Source organism: Leptinotarsa decemlineata, unplaced genomic scaffold (assembly GCF_025532065.1).
Source record: "Leptinotarsa decemlineata unplaced genomic scaffold, Ldec_3_MD MMD2_tig00000199_RagTag_RagTag, whole genome shotgun sequence".
Classification (NCBI taxonomy): Eukaryota; Metazoa; Arthropoda; class Insecta; order Coleoptera; family Chrysomelidae; genus Leptinotarsa; species Leptinotarsa decemlineata.
Window position 1 is genome coordinate 10,494,629 of NW_027412544.1, and position 27,477 is coordinate 10,522,105.

At 33.6% G+C, this 27,477-nt stretch overlaps 1 protein-coding gene across 2 annotated transcripts in view; it reads left to right on the forward strand.

The window, feature by feature from the left end:
- LOC111511917 (peroxidase) overlaps positions 1–27,477 on the forward strand; it is a 135,175-nt gene that overhangs the window by 56,447 nt on the left and 51,251 nt on the right. For both annotated transcript variants that reach the window (XM_074172919.1, XM_074172920.1), the window contains one exon: positions 23,860–24,065. In XM_074172919.1, coding sequence (XP_074029020.1) covers positions 23,881–24,065 — 185 coding nt within the window. In that variant the 5' untranslated portion in view covers positions 23,860–23,880. The remainder of the gene's footprint in view (positions 1–23,859; positions 24,066–27,477) is intronic.

A 27,477-nucleotide genomic window follows, 5' to 3' on the forward strand; every position in this document is an offset into this window, starting at 1 on the left:
GAAGATCTATTCGGTCAGATTGATTTTTTTAATATGCAGGAAGTTTCAGGCATATAATCATTGTGAACTTTTTTTGCATTAGCGTGTTTGTTTCTATAAGACAGTTTTGATATTATTTGGCATATATTGTCATGGTCGAAATGTTTGTCTTTCAGATTATGTTCGTTAGAAATCCTTGAAATTATCCTGAAGTAATTTTTCTTTCTTATAATGACACATTATCAGAAAATCCTCAAGTGATGAGAAAATATACTCCGCGACAAGTATCAGCACAAACTTCGACAGATGTGGTCATCAAAACTGCCGGGAAAGATCAAAGCTGCTGCTTACTATGCATATGTTTGCCGTTCCAATATTACTCGCTTGGAATAGAGAATTGGACTCGAGAGGAGCTGTGTATCTACTCGACGTAAAGACCCGAAAAATGATACAGATCCATTAGAGTTTGCATTTCACGGTTGTACTTCCTCCAAAAATAGGGAGTCCGTGGAATTTCGAGTTTGGAGTGTCTACATGACAGAATTATATTGAATGGTGAATCAGAAGTTCGGATTCCATTCTCTGTATAGTCATTGCATTAGAGATCAGAAATCTATAATCTGCATAGTCATTGCATTAGATATCAGAAATTGGAACATTTATTTTCAAGGGGCAGCTGCCCGAATGGGTGATGAACTTGGTTTAGTTAAAAAAATTTGAAACTTGTGCGAACTAGGGATTAACGAGGTCTTATTTTTTAACGTGTGATTCCTAACACGGGTTGAGCGATAGCAAGTGAAAATCGAACGTTCAAACTGGAGCTTGAACCACCGACCAACACGACAGTGAATTCGAGTGAGTGAACAAAGCACCCACGTCGAACTGCCTGCCTACCGACACTAAACAAAGTGTTCAACACTCTGTAACCGAGTTGAAACTTGTTCAACAGAAGGTTCACATGGAAGCCGCCGAGATCACTTCATTTTGCAAGGATAAACCCATGCCGTCCATCAACATTGAAAATCTCGGCGTATCAAAACAACTATCCTTCGGTTTATTCAGGTCAAGTGGGCTTGAGTCTGAAACTGAGGGGTTCATCATGACCTGCCTCGGTCTTTCACAGTCGCATGATGGGTGTAGAGGTTATTAACCATGGCGCGGGACCCTAAAGCACTTGCTGTCAGCATCGACATAATGCAGCCCTTAGAGTTTTTCATTACCATCTTCGCCACTTTTAAGGTATTGACGAGAAACTGGTAACGGAAGATATCGAATCCGATGTGGGGAATAAGAAGTGCTGAATTAATTGGAATTAGTGATCCTAGACCCTAAGGCTCATACAAGCTTATAAGCCTGATGTAATTCTTTTCCACCATCAGAGCAAAACGATATCAGTCGTGGAGTTTTCTAGGACATTCTGGAGCATTCTGACTATTGCAATTCTGGGTGAAATTATGCCCTCTCTATTCTTGAATATCAAGATATTGTCGGCTTGCCGCACGAAGGCAAGGAGATATTTGTAATGAAATTTCCAGCTTCCGGTGACACGAATATCATCCGAAAAGAAAACAAAAAACGGAGGAAATTTCGGGATTCTCTATTCGAGCTTCGCAGAATCTATCCAGATAACTCTATTAAGATGTTTGCTCTGATTATTGGAGCCCCTGGTGAAATGATGCCCTCTCTATTTTTGAATCTCAAGACCATGTCGGCTTGCAGCATGAAGACAGAAATCTTGGCCGTGCAAATGCTGGCGCGACTTTTCGACCGCATAGAGCTCGACTAGCTCACTCTTTGATGAAAATATAATACTGATAATTCATTTATATATAATTCAATATAAATAATTATAACTGAAGTAAACTCGCAGCGGGCCTTACTTGTATGTGAAAGTGTAGGTTTACACAGATATACTCCATACACACAATATATATAAATTGGTTAAGGCTTTCGCGGCCCTGAAAAAAAGATTACCCGAAAATAACAATCATACTAAACTGTATTGATTAATTTTTTCAAACAGTTTGAGTAGAGCCTAGATGATGACAGCACGACCAGCTGTCGAAAGCGCTCGCATATAATTAAATAGGAGTTATAAAGCTTCAAATCCTTTTTATTACTTATATTAATATTAAAATATATATATATATATATATATATATATATATATATATACATATATATACATATATATATATATATATATATATATATATATATATATATATATATATATATACATATATATACATATATATATATATATATATATATATATATATATATATATAACTAATTCTGGTAAAATATATGAAGAATGTACATTTTTTTTCATGAAATATAAAAGGTAATCATTTTCATACTCACTGTGGGTAAGTTGTAATCAAACCACGTTTTCCAGATTTTCATGTTGTTTTTTGCTAGTATTTCTAGATTATCCCAATACTTAAACATTACTACATACAGTGTCGTCAGTGGAACCAATAATCGGTGCCTGTAATACCAATTTTGCGTAGATAACTCAAATATAAGTTAAACAATGTTGGTTCTAATACAGTTCTCTGTGGTACACCGCTTTCCGTTGTTACTCGTTCACTTATAGCATCATTTTTTATATATTCTGTCCTGTCATCTAGATAACTTTCCATAAGCTCAAATGATTCACCACTGAATCTCATTTTATATAATTTATACATGAGTTTCTAGAAAAGAGCCTTTTCTAGATCTATAAATATTCTCAATGTTGCTCGATTATTGTCCAACTTCTGATCAATGTAATCGATGACATGAGTTATTACATTTCAGATTGATTTTTCGTTTTGGAATTCATGTTGTCTGTCTGAGGGTAGCTTATTTTTCTTTGCAAAACCACCTGGAAATTAAAGATATCAAAGTGATAGATTGATAATACACAGGATTTGTTTTTTGACATTTTTGTAGACAGATTTAATGATCCCTATTTTAAGTTATTAAATGAATGAAGTACCATCCAGAGGCTTTTTGAGTGATTTTATGAAATATTCTACTTCTAATTCAGTAGTAGGGAATTGAGAGAACGTATTTTCATTTATTTTCATTTTTTCATCGAAGTTGAGAGATTGTCGACCTACATTTGCATTATGTATCTTTTTCATTTCCTTTACAGATTAGTATACTGATTCTCAAAGACTCTTATAACAATGTTTGTTCTTTCTATTTTTTCATTTATAGTAAACAGTTTGTTGAAAAACTCCATACATTCCTCGACCTTGGTTATGATATAAACTGAAATGATTATTTTCCACCTACATGACACATTATATTCAATGTAACATCCCCTCCGAAATACCAAATTTTGATGCTTAGAATTGAAAATTTTCTGAGGGAATGTTATGAGAGAGCAGTAATTTGAGTATTAACGATGAATGAGCATTAATAACACACTTACAAGTATTTTTGCTGCTTGTCAGTTGAGTCTGTAGATTATTTTATCCATACTCATAGAATAAATGGCTATTTGATCGAATATCTCAATAAGTAGAATAAATGCGCTTGTTTAACCACTGAAACGTGAAGTTTACCGCCTATAGAGTTCCATATACCATAATTTCATTCAATGTTATAGCCTTGTATTATGAAATGGAACCGTTTAATTACTCCTCAAATGTGTGTTTGGTCAAGATCGAATTGCTCGATTTATTAGTAGACATAATTCTGTAATCATTTTGTTTTCTACACAGAGTCGTGTGGTAATTTAGTCGTATTGATTCTAAATATTAGGTATGTGGAGTACTTTCACATTCCATTTATCATTTAGACAAGCAGGAAAATTTCTCTTTCAGGTCATATTATTGAATAATGTCAAGATTCGGTTGAGATGTATAGTACTCGAAATCAGATGACGGAACTAAATGTAGGGTTTAAATTCATGAGATGAATTTTCTGCTTGGATTTTCATTAACTATTGATGAAAAATCCTTACTGTTTCGAGAGTTATTTTGTCGATAGTTTCTTCTGCATTAAATAAATAAAAAAATATAATAATAATAATATAATAAATAATTTCAACACAGAATGAATATATCGACAAAAAAAGCTGACTGCTCATCAAAACCAAACATATATTTTACACAATTTTTTATTTATTTCACAAGAGTGAAGAACTATTAACGTTATTCTATTTTAATGAATATAATTAGCATTGAGCATGATAAACTTACATAATGGAAAGAGGCATTATGTAAGTTCACCTCGGTGAACTCCGATGAACTCTAATCACTCCGATGAACTCCTATTCTTCTTTAGAATACATTCTATAAATTGAATGACGCACTCATCACTGATGATGTCTCTCGCAGAGACATCACCCAGATATTGTTCTCTTTAATAATGATTCTGGCAGTGAAATCCAATTTTCTCGGATTTATGTATATTTTAAATATGTCACAATTTATTCTACGCATGTCGATGTTGCTATTTGCATTCAATGGGAATTTTGCACTATATGATTATAACATTACCTGCGATATCAGTATTGAAGAGTTTATCTGGAATTATTTTCCTGTCTAAAATATCAAAAGCTCTATTGAAGTAGGCAGACACAATTGAATTTTTACCGTTGAATTTCATTATTTCATACTTCCATTGTCTAACATGATATAGAATAATTTGAAAAACCTGAAAGAATCAATAAAATTAAAATGACTGGGTCAGTCTTCACCCGAAGATGATTGTGGATACTAACGATCGAAACGTCGTGAAGTAACTTAGCTTGAAATATTTTAATTATTTATTGTTCAATTTTCAATTGTTGCTTGTATTTTATTTTATTGTAATTTTATTTCAAGGTTTTTTTGCTTAATATAATTGTTATTTTCAGCCATTCATTTCAATTTTATTGATTCTGTCATGGATTTAAAATCATTTTATATCATATTAGACAATGGTATATTCTAATGAAACATTGTCAACCACCCTCAAACAAACATTTTTACCGTTATTTTAATTATAAATTAAGTGTATAAGTCATGTTTATATCAAGTAACAACACATATCTTTAGCCAGCATATCAAGTTCACACACAATTTTTATATTCCACGGGGAAATAGTTTCAACGCAGAATATATATACATATATATATATATATATATATATATATATATATATATATATATATATATATATATATATATATATATATACAGTGTGACCCATTTAAAATGGAACCACCCCTGTAGAATGTGCATTTTTCAATCAATCTCAATTTTTTTTTTTATTGAAATATTAAGCATGAAAAACTGTATCTTGACACTAACTTTCACAATTTTAGTTTCATTTCCAAGGCACTCTATGGTTTTTTTTGTTTGTCAAAAACGGCAAAAGTTTATTAGGCAATTTTTGTTTTCAAATTTGACTACACCACTGGATTCGTAGTCGTTATAAATCAAAACTGTCAAATTTTCATAAAAAAATATTTGTTAACAACGAAGTTACAACAACTTCAATTTTGGAAACAAAGTATTTGTTTGTAATTTTTATTCAGATTATAGACATATTTGAGATCTGACAACACTGTCATCACCAAGTAGAACACCAGTGAATTTGTACAGTGAAAATCCGAAGTCAACAGCTCAATCGTTCTACAGTTATAACTCCTGAAAATATGGTAATGTGAGAGATTTGTGGTGCAAGCGTTTTGTAATAAAAATCTGACTACGCCACTGGATTTGTGGATAATATTCCCTTAAAATCATTTATTTGAGTGTAGGTTACGAGAAGTGAAAATTAAAATAAAAATTGAATAATTGAATAACAGAAAATTAAAAGTTCATTTTCAAGTTACGCAGTAGTAGACCAAGTTCAGAATCTCATGTCATGGGATCTCCCAATTGCGGTTTTACCAAATCTTGATAGAATCTTGAAGTATTAATGGTCATACTTGTAAGCTTTTTGGAAGTTTCCCAATAATAAATAATAGTACTTTTGTAACAGCGCACCTGGAAAGTCACATTTTATGAGATTCTGAACTTACTCTACCTTCTTCTATAGCTGATGAAAACAAAATGTATACAAACAAGTTTCAAAGTATTTATTCAACAATTAATTGTCATTAAGAAAAAACTGATACTAAAATAAACATTGATTTAAAACTAAACATTCAAATTTTTGTGGCTTCTACCATACCTCCATTAAGTTCAATACATTTATCGTATCTCTTTCGAATATTGTTTACACTATTTCTTATTTGTTGAACTGTAATTTCGGCACAAGCTTGTCGTATCCTTTGCATGAGTTCAGCTCGATTCGTTGGTCTTGTTCTGTATACTTTTTGTGTCAGAATACCCCACAGAAAAAAGTCTAATATTGTTAGATCAGGCGATCTAGGTGGCCATTCAATTAAGTCACTACCTCGTCCTATCCAATGATTTGGAAACTGGTTATTTAGCCACTCTTTAACAATCCTCGAATTGTGCACGGAACAGCCGTCGAACTGAAAATATAAATTTACTTGTTCCGCAAGAGGCATTTCATCTATTTCGTCCGATAATTGGTCATTTAGAAATTCCAAAAAATTTTGCCCGTTTATGTTTCCATCAAAAAAATATGGACCTATTATTCTATTTTGTACTATACCACACCAAACGTGTGGTATAGTGCATAATGAGTTCAGGTTCCTCAAATTATTGATATCTCCTCTAAAAGATTGTTTTAGCTGAGTTATGAAGAATTTACAGGGAACAATTTTTGTCCTGCTCTCTGTTTTATTATTGAATAAATGATTTCTATGCTTTAAATCAATTTGATTTTAGCGGCTATGCGGAAGAATGTACTAAGTACTGCATAACTTGAAAATGAATTTTTAATTTTCTGTTATTCTAGAATACACTTCTCGTAACCTACACGCAAATGAATGATTTTAAGGGAATATTATCCACAAATCCAGTGGCGTAGTCAGATTTTTATTACAAAACGCTTGCACCACAAATCTCTCACATTACCATATTTTCAGGAGTTATAACTGTAGAACGCATTGAGCTGTTGACTTCGGATTTTCACTGTACAAATTCACTGGTGTTCTACTTGGTGATGACAGTGTTGTCAGATCTCAAATATGTCTATAATCTGAATAAAAATTACAAACAAATACTTTGTTTCCAAAATTGAAGTTGTTGTAACTTCGTTGTTAACAAATATTTTTTAATGAAAATTTGACAATTTTGATTTATAACGACTACGAATCCAGTGGTGTAGTCAAATTTGAAAACAAAAATTGCCTAATAAACTTTTGCCGTTTTTGACAAACAAAAAAAACCATAGAGTGCCTTGGAAATGAAACTAAAATTGTGAAAGTTAGTGTCAAGATACAGTTTTTCATGCTTAATATTTCAATAAAAAAAAATTGAGATTGATTGAAAAATGCACATTCTACAGGGGTGGTTCCATTTTAAATGGGTCACACTGTATATATATATATATATATATATATATATATATATATATATATATATATATATATATATATATATATATATATATATATATATATATATATATATATATATATATATATATATATATATATATATATATATATATATATATATATCGACTAAAAAAAGCTGACTGCTCATCAAAACCAAACATATATTTTACACAAGATATTTTCTTCAAAATTTCAGAAGAGTGAAGAACTAGTAACGTTATTCCATTTTAATGAATATGATTAGCAATATTGAGTATGATAAACTTACATAATGCCTCTTGGTAGATATTGTTCCCTTTAATCATGATTCCGGCAGTGAAATCCAATGTTCTGGGATTTATGAATATTTTAAATATGTCATAATTGTGAATTTCAAAATTGAAATGAAGGTCGTCTGGGTCTTTCAATACTGCATTCAGTAATGATCATTGATTTGATTTTTGTAATGGGTGACCAAAAATTTAATTAATTTCAGTGGGAAAAAAACTTTTTAGCCAACATAATGCGACAGTTAAATAAGATGTTCAAACCACCATTTCAGCGCAAATCTACGGATACACTCCTCTTACACATTGTCAATAACTTCTGGGGTAATTCTGCCCATTTCGACCCTTATTCAATTTTTCAATTCCTCTAAATTTTGCGGTCTACATACTCAGACCTTTGATTTCAAATAACTCCACAAAAAAAATCAAGATGCATAAGATCTGAGAATCTTGAGGCCATCCTATCGTTCCGCGTCAATCAATCAGGTATTTAGAATCTCGCGAACATCGCATACTTAGTGCGGGGGTGCACCATCATGTTGCAACTATATGTTTCCATTTGCTAAGTTAGGGTTGTTGAAGTGTTGAAAAATATCGGTTAGGAAATGTATAAGTCAATTTCCCAAAAATTCCAAGCAACACTTTTCTATGAGACATTCTTCAGAAAAAGGGTCAACAATCCTGTCAATCATCATCGCTGCCCCAACACTGACTTTATGAGGGTGTTGAGTATGCCCCAAAATCATCCAATGAGAATTATTCCTGCTCCAATATATGCAGTTTTCACGATTCTTAAAAAAATTCTGTTCAATAAAACATATATTGCGGTTACACAAATCCTGCATCGTTTGGCAGAGTTCCATTTGGCGCGGCGATCGGAATCATCTTCATTCAGTTGTTGAGTTTCTAAATAACTGTTTTCCCAGAAAGTGGATTGGTAGGCGCGGAACGATACAATTACCCCAAGATTTCCAGACCTGAAGCCACTAGATGTTTTTCTGTAGGGTTATTTCAAATTGAAACTATGTAGATACATTGTAAAATTCAAAAGAATTGGAATATCGAATCAAGGTCCCAATTAGCAGCATTACACCAGAAGTTATTCATGTCCGTAGACACATCCCTCGAGAAATATGTATATGACATTTTGAATCTTATTTGATTGTTATATTTTGTTAGATATGGGGTTATACCGCTACAGAGTTTGGTCACCCAGTACTGAGATACCAAATTGTGATCATTTCAGAATATAATATTAAAAGACCTTCCAGATGAAGTATTACAAGACCTATATTTCAATTTTAACATCAATGACGTCACTACTTCAAAACCAGTGACGTAATATCTTTAGGATATTCATATAACAATGTGCATTCAAAAACGAAAATCGACCTCATTCCATAATTCTTGTTGAAATTACATTCATTGCTTGTGAAATAATGAATTTGTTTCATGATTCAGCCGCTTACTGTATATGCCTATCTATTTTATTCTAAGTGTCAAATTAGCTTGTCATGAAGAAGGTTCCCGTATTTACTTGAAGGACGTGCTTTTGGAGATATAAGACCTAGAAATTTCGTCCTTTAAAACATTCCAGAGAATTTGAGAATCGGAATAATCTGGGATGTGGAATAATATAATGGGTCCGTTCAGAAAAATCCTGAATACCTCAAATAAATGTGGTAGCTTCTGTTCATTCCTGTAGGTTGTACTTCTGAAGACATGGTCTGGAGGTCCTCTAGAAATTTCAAGAACAGTCCAAAACATTCGAGAGCATTACAAAGTCCTCCAGAATAGGCTAGAACATTCTAGAATGTGACCAATAGTGGTCAGGAATAATATGGAACGTATTAAAACATTTCGCGACATCTCAGTCCTGGAATGCTGTGAAATGTTCTAGAATATTGTGGACCATTTGAAGCCTTTTCGTATGGATGGGTCTACCCATTTGTGAGGTTATATCTATCTCTTATAAATTTAAGTCCATCCATTCATTCCAACTACCACACAATTTCACATCAACTTTCTGAATCGAATCAGGATATCCCAGGCAGTAATAACTTTTTGAAAAAATCACACAAAAAAAGTATATTTTTAACCATCAATCTTGTTTTGAAAAATGTAAGCACCTTTCTATCTTTCTATTTCATCGAGAGCTCCATTGTATTCAACGCTGACGAAAAAATCGATATACAAACTGATTTTCATAACACGTGAAATGAAATACCTCCGTTTCTGAAATGAAAGCTTCAGACTTGGAAGAGCTGAGCTGAGCTGACTTGTGGCACTTGCTCAAAACTGTATATTGGCCAAACAGGGAGAACATTTTCCCAAAGAATTGAAGAGCATTGAAGTAGTTTTGCGAATAAAAAGACCAATTCCTCATTTACAAACCACCTTTTAGCAGAAGGACATGAGTTCAATCATGAATACGACGTGTTACATTCAGCTTGAAACTCAATACTCTAGAATGTTTAGAAATCAATAGGCTGAATGATCAATTAGAATTGAATTACTCTCCGTAACTAAATATTTGTTCAAATGTGGAATCTGGGACATAAGTTCAGGTAATTTAATTTCTTACAAACTCAGGTACTTGAAATGTAGGTTCTTCAAATTGTAAGATTGTTTATTGAAAATCTCACAATAAGGAGTGGATACGTTACTCATGGATTTTCATCAAGTATCGGCCAATTCCATCATATAGCTTTCAAGTGAGAGAAAAGTCTGCACTACGTCCGCGCCTCTTCAACGCTCGTCGTCGGTTGTGTGTAAATCGGCGCGGGTACACCTCAGATCCGACCAAAATTGTGAGAAGGAAACGTCAATGTGTCGAAATATAACTTTGGACAAAACTAGAATACAACAGCAAACTTCAAAACATGCATCTCGTGAAGAAAATTTTGTGAAACCTTCTCACAGTTATGGTTATATTTCTCGAAATGGCTAAATTCTTCGGAATATAGCCGTTTCTTGAAACTTCAACTATCGTTAGTATTTTTTGACATATTTCAATTCAGTTCAAACCAATATTTGGTTTTTGATCATCCATTGAAATGTTTGTTTCAAAGAATCACAAAGCATCGGTCAATTTATAAAAATAAACTCACACTGGTGTAATGCGAACAAAATTTAACGAAATTCGAATGACTGAAGGAAAGTTGGGTTTGGTCTGTTTTTTTTTTGTTTGACAAATACCAATAAGTGTTTTTTCACTACTTATTCAGTATTCATTATTCGTTTGATTGACTCTTGTTTTTGTTTATTAAAATGTAAACATATTTATTACATATCTAATTTATGATCTGCCAATCATGTCACACTTCATCAATCGTATAGTAAAGTCAGTGGAACTGAAAATTAACTTTTTGTGCTAAGGAAGTATTTTGATGCAATTTCCATTTTGTCGATCAGTTGGTCGTAATAAAGCAATATTGTCAATATCAGACAGAAGATTATTGCCAAAATAGGAATACAATTTTGCCAGCACATTCTTCTGTATCAACAGATCCTTTGTTATAGTCTTCTGTAGATAATTTTTTGGTTGTCCATGAATTGCTTACCTCCTGTTACCCGTTGCAGAACTTTCGCATAAAACATGATCTCTGTCCCATTATTATATCGTATGCATCAAAGATATCTCTAAACAGTTAATATTCAGTGAGTAGCCCTATAAATTATTCTGGGCAGCTCTCTGCTGTGATGAAGCTGTCATTTTCCTTCATAGGGACTTCAAATTCTTTATCCAGAGATTGGCTCACATATGAATTTTAAGATCTGTGTTTAGTACATTCATCAACTTTTTGGTTGAGTGATTCTTGAGTGACTTGGTACCCAGTATATATTCAACTTATTGTTTCTCGCTAGTCTCTACAGTTCTCCACTGTGATACCAGAACAGTTTTGATGTCATTTTTGGGTCCATCAATTCCCCGAATGCAGCCCGGCTCTGTATGAAAAATTTGATCCGCTTTGAACAGTTTCGAAATTTTCGTATGAAGCGTGCGACTAGTTGCTTTTGAAACTAATACCACACAATATATTCCAGTTCAGTTAGGTAAGATTTGGCAAAAAATCCGTGTGAACCGGTGAAGTTCCTTTGAACTTTTTACAGAAAATTTCAACCGTTTTGCTCGATGATGTATTCAAAGAAACAAACTTCTGCCGGCAAACCCTGGTTCAACTAAAATTGCGAGCAAGCTGTCGCCTCCAAAAATCTCGCCTACCGACAGTGGCACAAAAATTCCAGCACCTAAAACCGAACCAGGTTTGTTAATGCTCGCAACAGCTGCAAAATTAAGATGAATGAAAGCAAATAACCCCACAATCAGAGAATTAGGGATAAACTGTTTGGCAATTCCAACGGGTCTAGATCTATCTGGTCGGCAGCTAAAGCTGTTAATCAAAACTTTACAATGTCCACAATTCCACCACTGGCACAAGCGGATGGTTCAATTACAACAACAGCCATAGAAGAAACAAATCTACTAGCTGAACAATTTGCGTCTCACTCCACAGTCGATTTTCTGGGAAAGGTACCGCCCACTATTCCCAGACTAGAATCCACAAGGCCGGATATTACTTCATCGTCATCATTCTTAAAATGTGCGCACCAGTATTTTGCAGACTTTTCAACCTGTCTCACAAAGAAGGGGTCTTTTCTTTTTGTTGTAAGCTTGTTCGCATTCAGCCTAGTCTCAAAAACGGCAAGAAAAATCTTCCGAATCACTATAGACCAGTCACTTTGCTATCAGTGATATAAAAAATCATGAGGAGAGCCGTAAACCATAATATCCTTATATATTTGGAAGGCTTCAACATCTTGAGCGACCATCAGTATGGCTTTCGGAAACAGATGTCAATAGGCGACCTTCTATCGTATGGCACTCATATTTGGAATAACGCAATCGAGAAATATGGGGAGTCAAGAGCTGTTGCGCTTGATATTTCTAAAGGCTTTGATCGTGTGTGGCATGAGGTTTTGCTGGCAAAACTTTGAAGCTATGGCTTGTCGGGTCATTTTTGTGTATAGGTCTTCAGCTTCCTGAAAGAACGATCCCTGCAAGTGGCCATTGACGGATATCTCTCGAATACTTTTACCATCAACACTGGTTTTCCCCAGGAATCTATATTGTCTTCAATCCTCCTTCTATTTTATATCAACGACTCATTGGAAAAAACAATAATCCAATATTTTGCTTTGCTGACGACAACACACTTTTTTCGTCATTCCATTTGGATTTCAGGACATTGACGGCCAATGCACATGTCTGAAGCAGAAGGTTGCATATAAACATTAATATGGCTTGACACAATCATGTCGCTGGAATTGCAAAAACCGCTCCTCAAAAGCTTTTAACATTGTTCCCAACCAGAAAACTGTATACACCTCAGCAACTCTTGAAGTTTCATAAAGCTCAGATCAGACCTTCTTTGGATTATTTTTCTCATGAATGGAGCTTCGCTCCGCACACCTTGAAGCTGTTGGATTATATCCGAAGAAGAACTATCCGCCTGATTGGAGACGCGAATGTCACTTGCAACGTTGATAATCTGGAACATAGAAGAAAGGTTGGCGATTTGTCTCTCTTCTATAGATACTTTCAGGGAAGTGTTCAAGTGACTTTGCACATTTGATTCCACAAAGAGTGGTACATTTCAGAAATACGCGACGGACTGTGGCTGCTCATCGTTTTAAGGTTCAACCCAGCACACCTCGAACTTCACTGTTCAAGAACTCTTTCATTTGGAGAACTGCGTTTTTGTGGAATGAACTTTCTGAGAACACTTTTCCAAATGGATTTATTCTCCAGCGATTCAAATCCAATGTGAATCACTACTTTCGCACAGGAACCGCTCTCAGAGCGCCTCAAGTATTTTCCTGTAGTACTTGTAACTTCATAACTGGTCTGCAAGATCGCCCGACTACAACTCAGTTGACTACCATGTTTGAAAATGTTTGCGAACAATTTTGTTGAGTGTAATAAGTGTTCCTAAGTTAATTATTCAAATTAGATTTTTGCACAAATATGTATTCTGCTCTGAGATTTTATGCGGAAATACCGAAGGCATGAGCAACTCAATTTCTCTTGCTCTTCTCAAAAATGCAAAGTTTCAGAATTTTGATATAGAAGGTTTTTTGTGGCTCGTAAGATATGAAAGACTGAAGAATTGAATAGAATAAATAAATCCTCCATTTAATTAAATTATTCAGAATCGTCTGAACGCCCCGCCCTTTATTCACCTATAACGTATGAATAAGCCCAAAGGAACACCCAACGCAATGAAATTTTGAATATCTTCCTTCCTGAAAACTATTTAAAGGAAAGATATATCCAACTTGATGGTGTGTTCATATATCATGCATTACGAAATTCATTAAGCGCAACTTGCAACTAATGAATGTACCTACTAACTCGTTCAATTTCATTTCTTAAATGTGTAATTTTAGTATTCAAGTATGCACACAAGACCTCTGAATTGAAGCGCGTTATCTGTAAAAACTGTATTTATTAACGAAACTACTCATGCATTCATAATATAACACGATTTATTGCAAAATTACCTATAATTTCTATGTATTTGTGCGAATTATTCCAATAAGAGTGGTTGATAAAAGTAATGAAAACTTAAATTTATTTCTAGTTGAATGACTTTTGATTCGTATAACGAATAAGTCATTTAGGGTGTCTTTATATGGAGAAGCAAGTATTATCCGTGGAACCTAATCGGATTTAGTAAGATATAGGTACAATAAATTTCAGCAGTGTGTTGATATTAGAAAAAATATATTTTGCAACGACATAAAATTATTGCACGTTCTAGAGTGCCATTTGAATAGTGAAAGGCGCATGGTCAATAGAAAATATATACGTAGGAAACTAGTGCACCAAGTACATTGCTGACATTTTTATTATTCAAATAGATTTACGGATATTCAGTTCTCGTGAAGAAATAGGTAAATGAAGCCGATGCATTTGTTGAAATTTCACTATTACCATCATCACTTTTACGCAATTAACTCTTTATTCACGACCAATTCAAATCAATTGCCGACATGTGACACATTGAACATCAATAGTGACACCAGTAATACCTATTATTGCAATTCGAATTTGATTTTTTAATTGACTGAAATATATTCTATTACTTGTTCGATTGATGGCCTATTCATTTTGTAGCAATTCATATCAAATATAGGATAGAGAAAATAACTGTAGTCTAATTTCTACTAATATTTTTATTTTTTTACGACCGGTTTCGGTTTAATAAACCATTCTCAACTGACGAAGTTTGACAAACAAATTCTTAAATATACAATAATGTAGTCAATGTCATTAAGATAGTTACCTGAAATAACAAAAATGTTACCCGAATATCAATACCTTATCTGAGATACCAAAACAATAATTATTCACTTTCCATAATATGATATGTTACGTATTGATGATTCAGGTAACATTTCTGTTATTTCAGGAACAGGTTTAATTAACCTACCTAAATGACATTGACTATACACTGTCTTCAAGATAAGAATGAACAGCATGGGGATATCGGAAACGGTAAGTAATACGGGGTCGTTTGAATTAAAGAAAAATATCGCATTTATGTGCCTAATAATATGCCATTCAGAAAGTTTTAATATCCCAAGTAGTTTCGGAGATATCAGAGAAAAATCGAAATTTGAAAATTTTGTTTTTATGTTCTCCTAGCTTTATTTTCAGAGGAAATGTAAAAAAATAGCACTTTGCCATGTTTCGAATAAAGCCGCAGTCATATCTTCGTGGTAATCAGCAGACGAAGCTTTTATATTTTTGGCCGACAGAAGCAAAGCGTTAGGTATAAAACCACTTTCATTCCCGGCATGCAAAATTATAACACGTTTTTCCCTTGAAGAAGGTGTGTTAAAAGCACAATACTTGGTTTCGTCTACCCAGCCATATTTGACAACATCATGGGTGTCAAACCAATTTTCGTCGAGGTAGATTATATGTCTGCTGGATTATTGGTAGCTTTTCATTCGCCTCAAATATTCATGTCGGAGTTGAACAATGCGTGTCGATTCCATTACGACCATCCGATTGTTCATTTTTTTATATTTGAAACTACAAGACACTAAGACACCTCGTAGAGTTTCTAAAGATTTGTAATTGTAATCGGGATAGTCGAGTAATTTATACCAAATCATTTCCAAGGTTGGTACTTCATTTTTTTGGTATATACCATAAATTTTTCGGCGAATAACATCTTCTGTAGCACCATCAACGTTTGCGAATTTTTCATTTCTTTGTTTTCGTTTCATTGCATGGTCAATGACATCCCCTATTTTAATGACTCGAAGAACTGTCGAACGAGATAGTTTCGTTAACTCGCATATTCTATTCACAATAGCATTCTGTGAAGTGTGACAGTTTTCCTTCTTCAAACATTCATGGATATTTAAAATTACTGGCTGAACTTGAATACGTAATGTTATCATTTGTTTTAAAAGGTCTCCAGAAAGACATATTGATGAAAGTACCCAAAAACACTAAGATTTTCACAAAAATCGGTTTAAACGATGAGATTGGAACATTTGGTGTAAAAGTTGAAAACTTTTTTTAGAGATCAATTACCCTAACACCAAACTGATATTTTTGCACTCGACGCGCGTTTCTCTAACAAGGTTAACATCTTCAGGAGAAGCAAATTGATACTGAATCTAAAGACAAGGCTTAGCTGTTTATATACCTAAAGTTTTTTGGTCCGATGTGGACTCTGTTGAATGATGATTATCCTAATTGATTTTTCGGTAATTAACTAGTGGAACCACTACCTGCGAATTAATTTGTCCGCTTTATAATCTATTGTTGGCAAATTAATTTGCAAGTAGTGATTTTACTAGTTAATTACCGAAAAATCAATTAGGATAATCATCATTTAACAAACAAAGTCTACATCGGACCAAAAAACTTCAGGTATATAAACAACTAACCCTTTAGCTGTCTTAAGATTCAGTATCAATTTACTTCTCCTGAAGATGCTAACCTTGTTAGTGAAACGCGCGTCGAGTGCAAAAATATCAGTTTGGTGTTAGGGTAATTGATCTCTAGAAAAAGTTTTCGAAAACCGGTTTGCAAAACCACTCACTACCTCACCTAACACCACGAACACACGGCACTGATAAAGACATATTGCGAAACAGATAAAAAAAATAGTATTCAGCCAGTCCAGCTAGCCGAGCCTTTATTCCTCAACTACATTTGATAGCACGTTTACTGACTATCTGGGCGACTAGGGGCCACAGGCAAGAAATGTTTATGACTGTACTCTTATTTTTATTGCCGTTCCAATTGGGAATGGATAGACTATACAAGGAGCTAATATGTACTATAGGAAATAAACAGAAATTTATAACAAGTGTTCAAATAACCCGATGTTATTTTCTGAGCACAAGTACGCTCGTCTCACAGACGAATTCAAAACCTGAGTTAACATATTCGAAAAAATATTGTCAAGGACTGCAGTATCCAACTTCAGCAAATCTTCTTCATTTTGAAAATTATGAGAGTAGGTACACTTGATTCTGGATATATCCCTAAAGGAAAAAGTCTAGTGGAGTTAGGTCGGGGGACTTCGCAGGCTAGGATGTATCATTATGAGTACCAATCCACTGTCCTGGGAAGCGACGGTTCAAATAATCACAAACAATTCTAGCGTTATGTGCTGGAGCACCATCTTGTTGAAACCAGCAGCTGTGAGTAACCGCTAAAGCAAAGTACCTAGAGCGTCTTCCAAATCATTTACTAACAAATTTATGTAACGCTCTTTTGTTAAATTATTTTACTAGATAAAGCAATTACATTCGTACCGAGAATCCCAACCCACATGTTAAAATCGATGTTGATGTCTGGACACTTTGTGTACACGCGGATTTTGTTGTGACCAATAATGAACAAACATCCTGCCTATTGAAATTACCATTATTGCTGCTCTCAGATTCATCAGACCAAATTATTTTGAAAGGGAAATTTTCATCGTCTTGGCATTTTCTAGTGTACCTTTCACAAAAGGTTGTTCGCCTTGCATTGTCACCTGGTCTGTCCATGACAAATCCTAATCTTATATGGATGATATTTATTTTTTCTTAAAATGAAGTGAGCGGTGGATTTGGCTACTTCTGTATTATGTTCAATTGTGCGAGTGAATGCCACAGAATTTTCAGCCTGTAACACATCACGCTGACTTTCTTCATTAGATTGCTTTTGTCGGGAAACCACAGGTTTTTGAAATGAGTCGCATTATTTTACATTGGAAACAAAATTTCGATTTTCCAGGTTGTCGTCTCTCTGTATATTTATTGGAGTACGCACTTTCAGCATCAACACAATTTGGCACAAAATATAACATGACAACATATCAAATCGTTCAGTATTCGAAAAGCTGCCGTTTTCCATTTTTAACACAAATTAGGTAGGTAACCAGATGTGAAAGTAGGAAGGGTAATATGTCAAAAATTCTACCAAAAAGTATTTTTATGACATCAGAACATTATGTGTCATTTTTTACAGCGCGTACTATCTAAAATTGAAGAAAAGCAGGTTGATTAATCACTTTTCATTTTGCGCGAGAAATGGTTATGAAATCATACTGTGTGATACGTTGCTGTATTCACAACGAAACATGGAGTCGTATATAGGGTATACTTTAGATTCGGTCCATATAAAACTACAAAGTTGATGATGTTTTCTAAAAGACGAAACGTCGCAGAAAAATTCTGCCTAGGTTATCTTGTATTTTTTCAAAAAGTGGCCATGGCAAAGTGCTATTTTTACATTTTCTCTGAAAATAAAGCTAGGAGAAAATAAAAACGAAATTCTCAAATTTCGGTTCTACTCGGATATCTCCGAAACTACTGGAATATTAAAAATTTCTGAATTGCATATCATTAGGCACATAAATGCGCTACCTGTGTCCAAGGTAATTGGACACTGTGTGGACACAGTGTATTATTGTATATCTAAGGATTTGTTTGTCAAACTGCGTCCTGATGAAAACTTAGTAGAAATTAGACAAAAGTAATATAACTATTTTAAAAACCATCCGACATATTAGATACATAATAAAAAATGAAAAACATTTGCAACAACCAAATTTTCGAGACAACACCAACAGAAAACAACATGAAACAAACGAATGGCTTCATCTGAGATTCTGAAAAGGTGGTGTCTGTTTTCTCATCAATGGCAGAAAGGAACAAAAATGAGAAAGGGGGAAATTATTCAGGTATTCAACTTATCATATTGAAATATGCCATCAACGTATTCGATTCCATAGATCACAGAAGTCCAGTGTTACTCAATACGCAATAGAGAACGGCTACAGAATCAATGAGGAATGCTTTAAATTGTTGAGACTGGTACATGACAACAAGTTTCATGAAGTTTCCTCAGATAGTATAAGAGGAAAGGCAATGAAATTAGCGGAGATAAATTAATAAAATATAGGATACCACAAGGTACATTGCTAGGACTTCTATTCTTTTCAATATACACAAATAGTTTACTATCATCCCTGCAACTGTAGCTAAAATTGGAAGCTTCGCTGATGGCACTGCTATTCTATACACTGAAAGCTGGGAGAATCTGAAATAAATGAAAGGTGATTTGTTGAATATTGTCAATTGGTTCGACCATAAATAGCTTACTGTGAGTTTTGAAAAAACTCTTCACAAATTTTTTTTGAGTTACAGAACCAATTTACTTAAATTCAAAAACTCACATTGAGGAAAACTAGTCAACAGATTGCTATCAAACAAACAGAAAAAGGCCGATATCTAGAAATTATATTCGATTGTCATTTGAAGAATCATTTTAACGATGAAGTAACTGAAAGTTTAACATCAATGCTTCACTAATTCGAATGCCTTAGTAGAATATTAGATACTCGTTTCTATAAAATATTATATTATGCTCTTGTGGAGTCTCGGTTTCGATATGACAGTAACTTTCAGACACAAACTTGAAGAAAAAGCACTCTCGAAACAGTAATTTTCATTTGAACATTGAATTACACTAAATAAAAATACTTTCGAAACAAATACTTTTACATGAGCGCTGAATTATACGAAAAATACTTTTCTCTATTCGGTTTGTATTCCAAACATTCCAACAATTTTTTATATCAACATTATTCAATTTTGTAGACGATATGCATAAAAATAATTTAATGAAAGTCAACTCGATATTAGGAAGTATCTCCTGAATGTAGATCAGAAAATTATCTTGAGCATATTTGAAAGCAAATAAATTGTACAAATTTCCCAACTTGAGTTATTATACTAATAAGCTGAATTCTGTTTCTCACCCCACTGTTATTCACACAATTTTGTAAATACTCACATTGAATACCTGTGAGGAGATAATTTGGTGGTATAATCAGTGAAACCTGTATAGGATTGGAAGATTCCAACCTCATACACAAGTCAATAAAAATATTCTCGGACAGTCAAGCGGCGTTGCAAGCTCTTGGCTCCTACCGAGCAACGTCTAAATTGGTAGCAAATTGCCAGAAAGGACTCTCCTCGATAGAAAGACTTGACATACTGTGTCTGGTCTGGATTCCTGGCCATACTGGCCGGGAAGGCAATGAGGTTGCTGACTCCCTTGCAAAGGGAGTGCTGCTAGCAGCTTCATCGGACCAAACTTGGCACCGCTTTAGGCTTTGCTAAACAAAGATTGAACACCTGGATGGCAAGAAGATTTATTGACTTCTGGCAGAATTTTCCAGGATTGGCTCACCCCAAGGCGTATATTCACTCTTCGGAGGTTGATACCAAACAGTTGTTGGACTACAGTAGGGATGAACTATGCTATCTAACAGGCCTTCTTACAGGTCACTGTCATTTGAATCATCATATGCAGAGACTCGAACTGTCGGGAGACATTGTGTATCGCCTTTGTTTGGAAAATAATGAAACAGCAGAGCACATATTTCGTGCCTGCCGCTGGGAACATAATCAGAATTTTAGACTTCGGCATAGCCGTACTCTAACCATCTGACCTGAAAGACTACTCACCATACAAACTAATCGTCTTCGTTAAGAAGCTGGGTGCTTCGTTAAGAAGCAGAGTGCAAAATAACTCTCGTACTTGTCTGGACCATATATTTATACACACAAAATATAATATCAATGATACGATACTACCTATTACAATATCTACATCTATAACTGAACACTACACCACTGTGTTACAGATCGTTCTGAATACTTTTAAAAAACCAATGGGAAACCATCATGATAGAAACTTTATCAAATATATCGATAACAAAAAACTCATTGAAAATGTTGAAAACACTAAGTGGAATGACGTACTTTTGGAAGATGACATCGAAACTAAAACTAATAAATTAATCACTATGATACAGGAGGTAATAACAAAGTCAACAATATATGTAAGAATAAAACATAACGAGAGAAAAAGAAAAAAATGGATCACTCCCTCACTGGTGAAACAGGTAAATAAGAAAAACAATCTGTATGTGGAAACCAGAAAAAACCCTAATAATGAAATATTAAGGATTGCATATGTAAACTGTAAAAGAGAAACGAAAAAATTGATAAAAAATGCTCAACGAGATTATTATAATAAGAAAGTTCAGAAAGAAAGAGATTCGTCAAAAAAACTGTGGAAGTTAGTTAATGAGGTTGTTGCTAGAAATGAAGGAGACAAAATATGTAATATAAAAGACGATAATGAATTAATCAGTGATGGAGAACATATGGCGAATATATTCAATAACTACTTCATTAATGTAGGTAAACAACTAGCTGATAGGATAAATAAACCACGTACCTATGCAGAGCAACGAACAGTGAGTTGTCAATCGATATTTCTGTATCCAGCAACTGAAACAGAAATAAAAAATATTATAGGTCAGGAATTGAAAGCTAATAAAGCCCCCGGATTTGATGGGATAACTTCTGAAACGCTGAAAAAAATAGTCCATTATATAAGTTACCCTCTAACAGCGATAATAAATAGTGTACTAGAAACAGGACATTTTCCAACCGCCTTCAAAAATAGCATTGTTACACCTGTTTTCAAGACTGGAGATAAACATACTGTAGCGAACTACAGACCGATATCCTTGATATCAAGTCTAGCTAAAGTTCTAGAAAAAGTAATAAAGGTCAGAGTCAATACATTCCTTGAAAAAAATAAATTACTCTCTAACTCTCAATTCGTATTTAGGGAACATAAATCTACTCAAGATGCGATACACTCCTTAACAAACACTATTTACAATAGTCTAGATAAAGGAGAACCAGTAATAGGTATTTTTCTAGACTTGGCGAAGGCATTCGACACCGTTGATCATTCAATACTTTTAGAAGTACTAGAAGATATGGGAATTAGAGGTACAGCACATTGTTTATTCAAAAGTTATCTAGAAAATCGAAAACAGCAAGTTAAAATTAAAAATAAATTGAGCAAAACACAAAAAATAACATGTGGTGTGCCTCAGGGAACGGTGTTGGGTCCTTTGCTATTCACTATTTATTTAAATAATCTATTTCTACTTGAAAAAGATGGCCAAATAACCAGTTTTGCCGATGATACGGTTGTAATATATAAAGACACGAACTGGTATGACTTGAAATTGAAAATTGAAAATGATTTCACAAAAATAAAATATTGGTTAGATAATAGGCTTTTATCAATCAATTTCAAAAAAACATTTTATCTACCATTTAGCAATTTTGAAACTTCCCTCCCAAACTACAACATTACCATACAAAATTCATTTGTTATACGACCCACAAATAAAATAAAATATTTAGGAATTATGTTGGATTGTTGTTTTAAATGGAATATCCACATTGACTATCTGATACAAAAACTGAGATGCATACTGTACAGATATAAGAAAATAGTAGAATATTTGAATTCAAGAGAAAAAATCATAGTGTATCAGAGTCTTGTGGAATCACATTTGAAATATGGGATTATAGGTTGGGGCGGTGTTTCAAAAACATATTGTAATACGTTACAAGTGTCCCAAAATAAATTTCTAAGAATCCTGTTGAACAAACATCGAATGTACCCCACAGAATTACTATTTTCTGAAACAAATCTTCTTGACATTCGACAGCTGTTTTATATGCAGGTCAACATATGACAATACGCAAACAGATTCAAATTACAACGTATCATTCATACTTATGAAACAAGAAATAAGGATAGATGTGTTGCACCTACTATGAGAAGAAATATCGGACAAAGGAGTTATTCATACCTGGGAGTGAAATTTTATAACAACCTACCGGAATATGTCAGAAGTGAAAATAATATAAGAAAATTCAAAAGGAGCCTCATAGCTCATATCAGAAGTAGATCCAGGAGAGAGATTCGTGAGTTGATTGAAATACAATAATGATAATGATAATAATCATAAATATAGCTACACATCGCTGAGTGATTGTCAAGATAATACTGGCAAACCATAATTGAATGATGCTGTCTTGTTTCTGCAATTCAAATTTTACCTTTTATTCTTCTTGTTTTTTATACAAATCTCTTAATTTTCATTATTGTTTTTATATACTTATATACAACCTATGTGATAGAATATTGTGTTTAGTGTACTAAATTAATTATTGTAAAAGATGTAAATATGTGTTGTGTTACCACGTACAAGTTGTTGAAGCTCTCAACAACTTCTGTTGGTTCATTGTAATGTTTATTGTTTTTAACGTGTATTACTTTAGTATGTTCATTTACTATCAATAAACAACATTCAAATTTGGTCAAGTGTGAATATGTGTGAGCCACAATAAACCCTTGCGGGTTGCGGTGGAGGGCCAAATAGACCCACTCACTTTGGACCTAAGCTAACTGTATAGAATGTATTTTGTTTTTCATTGTCTTGAATAAACATTATTATTATTGTTATCATAAAGTCAGTCGATCTTGACTTGAAATTTTTTAAGTACATTCAACCGTTTATTCATTTTTGTTTTTGTCTCGACTTAGATAAATCAAATAATTTTATTTCAATTACGATTTTGGTTGAAAAAATGCATGTATGTATATATTTCTTCGAAAACAAAAAATTATTAGATTAATCCAGTGAATTCGACAACTAATCTGAATTCATATACTTTTTACAGGCCTTCATCATTAAATCTAGGATGGAGCTGCTATACTTTTGCAGCATTTTACTTCTTCAAGCTACGGTCACACTAACTGTGGGTCCCCATCCGTCTTATAGCATTTTCTTCCCAGGATCCAAGAGTTCTCTCTTCAGCCCTTCATTTTCTTATAATGGTATTCAGGATTACCCACGGATGGTTTCTCAGTCACCGGAAATATTGAGGTATGTTACAATTTGCGGCCAATTATAATTACTAATTGTATTTCATTACACTTTTCATTTCATTTTGGATCTCATGATATCCTTAATTGTTTGAGTTTTATAAATATTTATAGAAGATTCGAAATACGTTTGAGATTTGACAAAATAGTAAACTTTTGGCAATATTAAAAAAGAAATTTCGAAAAAGTTATTCAAAAATCATTCTGGAATAGTAAATTATCTTCGAAGGAAATGAATCAGGGAGATATTCTATAAATGTATTTGCGATGAATTCAATGTCAGTAAATATTATAATATTAAAGACTCCCGCCGTGTCTGTCTGTCTGCCTGAACGCCATAAACTCAAAAACTACCAGACATATTTTTATACGGTTTTCACCAATAGACGAAGTGTTTTGAATAAGAGTTTATGTATGTAGATTATTCTTATTTTGTTTGAATTGATTGAAATTTGACGATCCGCAAGCAGTCAGTTTTTTTGAGATATAACAAAACAATTTACTGAATATGATTCTTTTTACTGGTTTTTGGGTATACATCTCCCACAATCTGAAAAATGAACAATTGTAAATCAATAGAAAATCTGCTGAAGTGTAATAAAGTGCAAACTGAAAGGTTCACCCCGAAAAATTACTTCATATTATACAGGGTATTCATTCAACATGCGAGACTATTACTTGAACTATTCTTAGGATATTTTGTCTCTTGATGATGTTTGATAGGGCGCTTTGTTTCGAAGATACGGAGCGAAAAAGAATTTCGACAAAAATGTATAACCAAAAATTACATGTAATGTTTCCTAATCTAAAACAGTGTTGCAAACGACTTCCCCCCGCTCGGATGTAAGAATCCAGTCTTCTCATCGTTTCAAAAACACCAGGGTCACTTACGAGATATATTTAAAAAAAAAATATGTTTTTTCCGTTAATCAACTATCGCACCCCTACGAACGACAACCCTCAGAAGTCGAAACTTGTGCGAGCTAAGAACTAACGAGGTCTTACCTTATAACGTGTGATTTCTAACACGGGTTGGACGATACGAAGTGAAAATCGGGCGTTCAGAGTAGGGCTTGAACCATCGACTCACTCATCGGTCGATTTACTGAGTGACAAAGCACCTACGTCGAACCGCCCGGCTACCGACCAACCACTATTATTCAAATTGAATGTCTACAGCCGTTTGTAGTAATCGGAATGTTGTTGTCCAGTGTACCGCGCTATACTTTTATTTCGGCTACGTTAATAATTTTAAAATTACCAAAATTGTTATTGTCGAAATTCTTTTTCGCCCCTATCTTCGAAAATAAGCGCCCTATCAAAAATCGTCAAAGGACAAAATATCCTTAGAATAGTCCCTCAATTTTTCATCGCATGTTTAATAAACACCTTGTATACCACTGAAAAGTGTAATTGGCCAGTTACTTTTCATTTTCACGAATTTTGCCAGAAAATTGTATGATTATTGGAACAAATGTAATTTTTCTATCGTCTATATTTTTTTGGTGGTGGAAGTTTTGGAAAATATTCCATTTTTTGTTTTCAAAATTCAAAATTAACTCAAAAACAATGCTTCATATGTGAATAGTTATATTTTCTTCAACACACGTGATAAGAGTAAAATTTCCAGATATCATATGGGTATACTGCAGGTCTACTGCAATAATGAAGTAACTCTGAAAATTTCAAATTACAAACTATTAACGTCATTTAATCACTTGATATATGTATACAGTTCTTACCTCGTTTATGAACTTAGCAGTATCGTTTGCATTTCAGAGATATAGTTTTACTTATTTGGCTATACGGCCAGAACGCTGAACGTCTCAGGTATCATACGAAACATATCGCAACTTCTTCAATAAATACTTAAACATATGTATTATTCGGTTATCCCAGGATGTATACATGTTTGACTTTCAATGAATTCCAAACAGAAAAAAAAATTTTGAAATCAAAATTTCTTCTCTTCCTGATGGTTATGAAAAATCTGAAATTTTGTCTCAACTTCGAAAATTGGAAATCGAAAACTTAGCCCACAAAAAAACTGAAATTTTTTATGGTAATAAAAAGAAACCCCGTTTGAGAGCAAGGCAAGATGCAACAACTGTTGCGATAGCAATGGATTTCTAAATATTCCTGTACCGAACATAACTACAAACGATGTATGTATACTATAAAAGGAAGACCACTCATTTTATCTTAAATCATACATGTGCTTGCTGATTCCTCATCATATTTTTTCATATCATATGAGAGTATTGGATGGAAAGGATCAGATGCTATGGCCTGTCATCTTTTCCATTTCATAACGAACAGTGCCAAGATATTATGATTTTTTGTGTCCATGTGGGGGCGAAAACAAAAATTTTATCATCTTTAGTTCACTACATAGTTCACTATTGCCATGGCAATTAGAAATTCATATGTTATTAAAACTATTTTCTGAAAAATGAAACTTTCTATTTTTTTTACCACTTTTATTTTTAACTAACGTTACTGCAGTTTAGTTCTACCAACTAATACAATAAACAGATGATCTACTACCACGTAGTAATGGTTACATCTATCAATTCATTGAAAAACTATTTTTACATCATTTTCTTTAACAAATAGGAAAACTATCATTATTGACTGTGAGCACAGTGTGGACATCGATCATTATTGTCCATAATTTTTAAAATTTACCTCAGATTGTTCAATCTTCAATTAGTTAAAGTCACTTATGAATGATTATTTGCCAAAGAACTAATCTATACTTATAAATGCGAGAATCACTCAGTAAAAGGGAAGCGTTTACCTATGAAAATTACATTTTCATCGCCATTTCTCCGTACTGCTAGGAGGCTGAAATTTTGTATGTAGTTCCGTTTTATGTTGTAGATTTGCAATAAGGATTTTCAAATATTTTTATTGGGGAATATTCTCCCCCGAGAATAAAAGAGGGGCGTTTACATTTGAAAATTCCCTTGTCACCACTTTTCACCACTGTTTCTGCGTACCGCTATATTTTCGGAAGCTGGAATTTTGTTTGTAGGTTCATGAATATTCTTACTGGGGCGCCAGCCACGGGTGAAAAGAAATGCGTCCATAAAACAAATTTATTTTTTCATGACTGTTCCTCCATGCCCTTAAATTTCCGGTCGGTGAATTTATATTGAGTATCAGCATTGCACCCGTGCGAATCCGGGACGAGTCGCTAGTACAACAATATATGTCTTTAAAATTATTTTTTTATCTCTGAGTCTGAGTTTTTTTCAAAAATTATAAACTTCAACCCCTATTATCTCAGAACAATAAAAAAAGGGCATTTATCTTTATTGCAGTGGATCCTTCATATGCGATGGACTACATGAATCGGTAAATATACAGGATATTTCTTAAGAATTCATTTCAGTTTTATATCATCATTT